This window comes from Hevea brasiliensis, chromosome 4 (assembly GCF_030052815.1).
Source record: "Hevea brasiliensis isolate MT/VB/25A 57/8 chromosome 4, ASM3005281v1, whole genome shotgun sequence".
In the NCBI taxonomy this organism is placed as follows: domain Eukaryota; kingdom Viridiplantae; phylum Streptophyta; class Magnoliopsida; order Malpighiales; family Euphorbiaceae; genus Hevea; species Hevea brasiliensis.
Window position 1 is genome coordinate 109,843,157 of NC_079496.1, and position 7,540 is coordinate 109,850,696.

Here is a 7,540-nt window from a genome sequence, read left to right on the forward strand (position 1 = left end):
CAGCGTAATGGAGAGGCTAGTTCTAATCAGGACTCAAGAGGAGTCATTTATTATTATTGCCATGAGCCTGGATATACAAAATATAATTGTTCGTAACTTCAGAAAAAAAATCAGTGATCACATATGGTAAATATGGTAGCAGAGGATTCTACAGTATCTTCCTCTGAGAAAACTATTTTGGTATCTGCATAGGATTTTACACAGTTTTTCGAGTATCAGACATCTCTAAAGCCTACCAGTTCCCCTATCACTGCGATTACTGAGTCAGGTAAATCCACTTGTGTTTTCCTCATCCAAATGGGTTATTGATTCTAGTGCGACAGATCACATGACAGGTAATTCTAGTCTTCTATCTGTTTTTCAGTCTAATCTCACTTCCTCTATTGTTACTTTAGCTGATGGTTCTACTTGTGTCATGGGTTCTGGAACTGCAAACCCGACTTCATCAATTTCTTTATTATCTGTTTTATGTCTACCAAAATTTTCTTTTAATCTATTTTTTGTTAGTAAGCGTACTCGTACCTTAAATTGTTCTGTTTCCTTTTTTCCTGACCAATGTTTGTTTCAGGATCTTACGACAAAGCAGATTATTGGTAGAGGACGTAAGTCAAGTGGTCTCTACATTTTGGAAAATCATATACTGCGGTCACTTGTTTGCTCCAGTACCTTAACACCACTTGAAGCTTATTGTAGATTGGGCCATCCTTCTTTGTTTACCATGAAGAAACTGTGTTCTCAGTTTCAGTCTTTATCAGTATTAAAATGTGAGTCGTGTCAGTTTGTAAAACATATCGTTTGCCTTCTGTGTCTAGAGTCAATAAATGGGCTTTATCCCCTTTTGAGTTAGTTCATTCTGATGTTTGGAGTCCTTGTTCTGTTACTTCTAAAACTGGATTTCGTTATTTTGTTATTTTTGTTGATGATTACTCTTGTGTTACTTGGTTATATTTAATGAAGAATCGTTCTGAATTGTTTTCTATTTTTTGTGCCTTTTGTAATTAAATCAAAACTCAATTTAATATTTTTGTGCGCATATTAAGAAGTGACGATGCCAAAGAATACTTTTCAGCACAATTTCAGTCTTATATGACACAAAATGACATTCTTCATCAGTCTTCCTGTGTGGATGCCCCATCCCAAAATGGCATGGCCGAAAGAAAAAATCGGCATCTTCTTGAGGTAACTTGTGCTCTTCTTCTTCAGATGAAAGTTCCTAAACACTTTTGGGCGATGCAGTTTCTACGGCATGTTTTTTTATCAATTGTATGCCGTCTTTTGTCCTTAATAGGGATATTCCTTGTACTGCTTTGTTTCCTACAAAACCTTTGTTCCTTGTTGAATTTCTTATTTTTTGTTGTACCTGTTTTGTGCGTGATGTTCGTCAACAGGTTACTAAATTGGATCCAAAATCTCTCAAATGTGTTTTCCTTGGGTACTCCCGACTGCAAAAAGAGTACCGTTGTCTCTCCTACTCTTAATCGTTATCTTGTTTCTGCAGATGTTACATTTTTTGAGTACACTCCATTTTTTCCTCAATCATTAGTGTATGAGAGTCAGGGGGAGGAGGATGATCTCTTAATATATACTGTCCAACCAATGTCTAGTCCTCTCCCACAGCCTGTTCCTTCTGTTTCTAGACCTACTCGACCTCCCGTTGTTCATGTTATTCCAGGAGATTGGAGATTCCTTACTCAGATCCTCCACCAGCTACTTCGTTGGGAAATCCTGTACCTCATACTGATCATGATTCTGATCTAGACTTACCCATTGCTCTTCGTAAAGGTAAATGTTCATGTACTTACCTTGTCTCTTTTTTTGTTTCTTATAATCAATTGTCTTCTTGTTCTCGATCTTTTGTTACTTCTTTAAACTCTGTTCCTATCCCTAATACTGTTGGTGAGTCACTGTCTCATCCTAGTTGGTGTGCTACTATGAAAGAGGAAATTGAGACTTTAGATGCTAATGGTATATGGGAACTGTTGCCTTTGCCCACTGGTAAGAAAGCTATTGGTTGCAAATGGGTATTTACAGTAAAAGTAAATCCTGATGGTTTTGTGGCTAGGTTAAAAGCACGCCTTGTAGCGAAAGAATATGTTCAGACATATGGGGTTGATTACTCTGACACTTTTTCTCCTGTAGCTAAACTTACTTCTGTTTGCTTGTTTATCTCTTTAGCAGCTACATATGATTGGCCTCTGCACCAATTGGATATCAAGAATGCTTTCCTTCATGGTGATCTTCAGGAGAAGGTGTATATGGAGCAATCACCTGGGTTTGTTACTCAGGGGGAGGTTGATAAAGTTTGTAGGCTTCGGAAGTCTCTTTACGGCTTGAACCAAAGTCTTAGGGCTTGGTTTGGGAGATTCAGTGAAGTAGTACAGGAATTTGGTATGCAAAAGAGTAAGTGTGATCACTCAGTATTTTATAGGCAATCTGAGGCTGGTCTAATTCTCCTGGTAGTCTATGTGGATGACATTGTCATCACTGGGAGTGACTCTGCAGGTATTTCATCTCTTAAAACCTTCCTCCAAAACCAGTTTCAGACTAAAGACTTGGGATTGTTAAAATATGTCTTGGGTATTGAAGTTATCAGAAGTAAGAAAGGTATTTTCTTGTCTCAAAGAAAATATATCCTCGATTTATTGATAGAGACAGGAAAATTAGGTGCTAAGCCTTATAGTGCACTAATGATTCCAAATTTACAACTGTTAGCAGGGGATAGTGAGTTGTTTGAAGATCCAGAGAGATACAGGAGATTGGTAGAAAAATTGAACTATCTTATAGTCACTTGTCTTGACATTGCTTATGCCGTTAGTGTGGTAAGTCAGTTTATATTTTCCCCAACTGTTACTCATTGGGAAGCCTTGGGACAAATCTTGTGTTATTTGAAGGGTCCTCCAGGAAGAGGTTTGTTATATGTAAATCATGGGCATTTGAATGTTGAATGTTTTTCAGATGCCGACTGGGCTGGATTTAAGGTTGACAGGAGGTCAACTATTGGATATTGCGTTTTTGTTGGAGGAAAATTGGTGTCTTGGAGAAGCAAAAAGCAGAGTGTAGTTTCTCAATCTAGTGCTGAATCCGAATACAGAGCCATGGCACAATCAGTATGTGAGGTAATGTGGATATTTCAATTACTAGATGAGACAGGTTTTAAGACCTCCTTGCTTGCGAAATTGTGGTGTGATAATTAAACTACTATCCATATTACTTCTAATCCAGTGTTTTATGAGTGGACCAAACATATTGAGATTGATTGTCACTTTGTTTGTGAAAAGATTCAACAACAGATCAATTCAACAAGACACATCAAAACTGGAGAGCAATTAGGAGATATTTTCACAAAAGTTCTAAATAGAGTTAGGATTAACTATATTTGTAACAAGTTGAGCATGATTAACATCTATGCTCCAAATTGAGGGGGAGTGTTATGGAAAGTCAATCACTATATTATTTCTCTGTATATTTTGTATTCTGTATTCCTATTTAGAATTTCTTATCTAGGATTTCTTCATAATTACACAATTATAGGAATCAATTGTATATATATATATATATATATACACCCATGTACAGATTAATTGAAATTAAAGAGAATCATCTCTTTCTAAATTTATGAACTGTTTCAACTTTTCCTACCATTTGGGTAATGGAAATATTTCAGTTGTCAGTCTCCCTTAGTTTCATTGGCTGCCAAATTTTTTTACTTTCATTTACTTTCATTTCTCTGGTTGCAGAGGAGCTAGCCAAATATTGTGCCTCATTTTTGTTGATAGAATTTTTAAAGGTAAGATAATTGAGAGATTAGTGAAGAAAGTTGCAGTATTAGTGCATTTCACAGTTTCATATGTTACTGGTTCTCTAATACATTAGTAGATGCAGTGACACCTAAAACACAGAAGGAAACACTGGAATCATTTCGATCTGGAAAGGTATACTGTCTTGTATATGATTGGCCTCTGCATCAATTGGATATCAAGAATGCTTTCCTTCATGGTGATCTTCAGGAGGAGGTGTATATGGAGCAATCACCTGGGTTTGTTACTCAGGGGGAGTTTGATAAAGTTTGTAGGCTTCGGAAGTCTCTTTACGGCTTGAACCAAAGTCCTAGGGCTTGGTTTGGGAGATTCAGTGAAGTAGTACAGGAATTTGGTATGCAAAAGAGTAAGTGTGATCACTCAGTATTTTATAGGCAATCTGAGGCTGGTCTAATTCTCCTGGTAGTCTATGTGGATGACATTGTCATCACTGGGAGTGACTCTGCAGGTATTTCATCTCTTAAAACCTTCCTCCAAAACCAGTTTCAGACTAAAGACTTGGGATTGTTAAAATATTTCTTGGGTATTGAAGTTATCAGAAGTAAGAAGGGTATTTTCTTGTTTCAAAGAAAATATGTCCTCGATTTATTGACAGAGACAGGAAAATTAGGTGCTAAGCCTTATAGTGCACTAATGATTCCAAATTTACAACTGTTAGCAGGGGATAGTGAGTTGTTTGAAGATCCAGAGAGATACAGGAGATTGGTAGAAAAATTGAACTATCTTATAGTCACTTGTCTTGACATTGCTTATGCCGTTAGTGTGGTAAGTCAGTTTATATTTTCCCCAACTGTTACTCATTGGGAAGCCTTGGGACAAATCTTGTGTTATTTGAAGGGTGCTCCAGGAAGAGGTTTGTTATATGTAAATCATGGGCATTTGAATGTTGAATGTTTTTCAGATGCCGACTGGGCTGAATCTAAGGTTGACAGGAGGTCAACTATTGGATATTGCATTTTTGTTGGAGGAAATTTGGTGTCTTGGAGAAGCAAAAAGCAGAGTATAGTTTCTCGATCTAGTGCTGAATCCGAATACAGAGCCATAGCACAATCAGTATGTGAGGTAATGTGGATATTTCAATTACTAGATGAGACAGGTTTTAAGACCTCATTGCTTGCGAAATTGTGGTGTGATAATTAAACTACTATTCATATTACTTCTAATCCAGTGTTTTATGAGTGGACCAAACATATTGAGATTGATTGTCACTTTGTTTGTGAAAAGATTCAACAACAGATCATTTCAACAAGACACATCAAAACTGGAGAGCAATTAGGAGATATTTTCACAAAAGTTCTGAATAGAGTTAGGATTAACTATATTTGTAACAAGTTGAGCATGATTAACATCTATGCTCCAAATTGAGGGGGAGTGTTATGGAAAGTCAATCACTATATTATTTCTCTGTATATTCTGTATTCTGTATTCCTATTTAGAATTTCTTATCTAGGATTTCTTCATAATTACACAATTATAGGAATCAATTGTATATATATATATATATATATATATATATATATATATATATATATATATATACACCCATGTACAGATTAATTGAAATTAAAGAGAATCATCTCTTTCTAAATTTATGAACTGTTTCAACTTTTCCTACCATTTGGGTAATGGAAATATTTCAGTTGTCAGTCTCCCTTAGTTTCATTGGCTGCCAAATTTTTTTACTTTCATTTACTTTCATTTCTCTGGTTGCAGAGGAGCTAGCCAAATATTGTGCCTCATTTTTGTTGATAGAATTTTTAAAGGTAAGATAATTGAGAGATTAGTGAAGAAAGTTGCAGTATTAGTGCATTTCACAGTTTCATATGTTACTGGTTCTCTAATACATTAGTAGATGCAGTGACACCTAAAACACAGAAGGAAACACTGGAATCATTTCGATCTGGAAAGGTATACTGTCTTGTATATGATGAATTATTTCATAAGCTATTGCATTTGAATACCTAATAACCAATGAATATACCCATATGTTCGGGTCAACCTATTTTTTTGCCAATGATGCGTGAGGGAGGGAATTCATATGCCAAACTGCTCATGTAATATGCTTTGACTTGCCCAAGGTAGTCTGCTGTTATTTCCAATCTCAAGGACGCGCTAGACAAAATGGTTCCCAATATATCATTATGCTTGAGAGGTGATTGCCTCTCCGTCCTCGTATATTTCATTGGTCTTTATGTGTGTTTGTGTATAGTGGTTTGTTGATTGTATAATCATGCTGTAACATTTATACTGGTCGTCCTTCTTAAGTAATTAAAGTTTTCTAGTCTTGTACTTTCTTGATAGACTTTTGCTTGCTTTGTTTTATAGTATAAATGAAGGCTGAGAAAGAAATAAATGTGCATATGTGCAGGGGACACGTGAACAAGGGGATCAACTATTTGATTTCATCATTAGTGAATGGCTAGTGAGTAGTGACAAATACAACTATATTGAGATCCTGATGTATAGGCTTTGCAAACATGTACTCCTGAGGGAACCAAGGCATAAATTGTGAATGCCACCGGAACATCAGTTACTGCAGACGCTAGTGTTCGGCCTGAGATTGAGAATTATGCTTATCTTGTTGATGCCCTTTGTGGTGCAGGGCATGCGCAAGAGGCAGAGAAAGTGATCTCATCAATGCCCTTTGAAGCTTCTGCTTCAATGTATCAGCCTTGGTACTTGGTAGGTGTTTGTTGTGTTCTTGGGGATATGGATACTGGAAAATGATTGTCAACCCAACTAATGGCCTTGGCGCCATCTGACTCAAATATCTATGCTGTAGCCATCCAATGGGACGTTATAACTAATGCTAGAAGAACAATGCAGAGGAAGAATGTAAAGAAGGATCCAGACTTTAGTTGGATGGACGTGAAGAATAGAGTGCGTTTGTTTGCGGTGGAAGATAGATTCCATTCTGAAGCTGATTCAACATATGATAAGGTGGTGGACATGATGGAAAGGATCAAAGGTAAAAGATATGTTACAGACTTTGTGCTGCTCTATCAAAGAGAAATTGTGTTGAGATAAGCAAATGGCTTCCATCGTTTCAAAGGGGGAAGTTGCTCCTGTGGTGATTATTGTTAATAGTAAAATTCACATCTTAATAATTCTTTTAAAATAAATTTCCCCTTTAATCTCACAATCCAGCCAGTATAACTTGATTATTCATTGTAGGAATATTCTAGCATGGACCTGGAGCGCTTAAAGATGGTGCTTTCATATACACATATTTATAGTTATTTCTTGAATTGAGTAGTGGGTCCCATATTTTATGAGAAAGGAGTACATACCTCAGGAGCATAAAATGAAAATTTTTATCGAGTAAGATAGATTCCAGAATGTATATTCACTAAGCTCTAATCAATAATAATGATGCAGTTATCCAATTAAGTTACCAATTAAATTAATTAGCCAAGTGATTTTATATATATATATATATATATATATAAATATTTTTCTAATTAAAATTTAATTTTTTTATTTTTTGGGCAAGGGGTGCCAAACTTGAATAAAGGCTGGCCAAACGAAATTGGCCCCTATTCACGTATTAAACAGGTCCAATTGCCATTGCCCTCTAGTTAAAGGGCTTGAAGGAGGCAAGGCGAGGGAGAAACAAAATATTTTAATTATAAAAATAGTGTAAAGTATAGACGAGAGGGTAATAATATAATAATTAACTTAATAAAATTTAAATTAATAATAATTAATAATTGTATTAATAA

General features: G+C 35.8%; 1 protein-coding gene across 7 annotated transcripts; it reads left to right on the forward strand.

Moving 5' to 3' along the window:
- Positions 1 to 5,332: 5,332 nt before the first annotated feature.
- On the forward strand, positions 5,333 to 6,960 carry LOC131179313 (pentatricopeptide repeat-containing protein At4g33170-like). 7 transcript variants are annotated; one of them, XM_058145866.1, is made up of 5 exons: positions 5,333 to 5,581; positions 5,677 to 5,726; positions 6,187 to 6,240; positions 6,421 to 6,500; positions 6,645 to 6,960. In XM_058145866.1, exons 3-5 carry the CDS (start codon positions 6,234 to 6,236, stop codon positions 6,843 to 6,845), a joined length of 288 nt encoding a protein of 95 aa, XP_058001849.1. In that variant the 5' UTR covers positions 5,333 to 5,581; positions 5,677 to 5,726; positions 6,187 to 6,233; the 3' UTR covers positions 6,846 to 6,960. The 7 variants fall into 7 exon arrangements, 3 of the variants coding, with proteins under 3 accessions (XP_058001849.1, XP_058001847.1, XP_058001848.1); XR_009148324.1 differs by adding an exon at positions 5,897 to 5,970 and having other exon boundaries at positions 5,671 to 5,726; positions 6,187 to 6,960; XR_009148322.1 differs by adding an exon at positions 5,897 to 5,970 and having other exon boundaries at positions 6,187 to 6,960.
- The last annotated feature ends 580 nt before the right edge of the window (positions 6,961 to 7,540 follow it).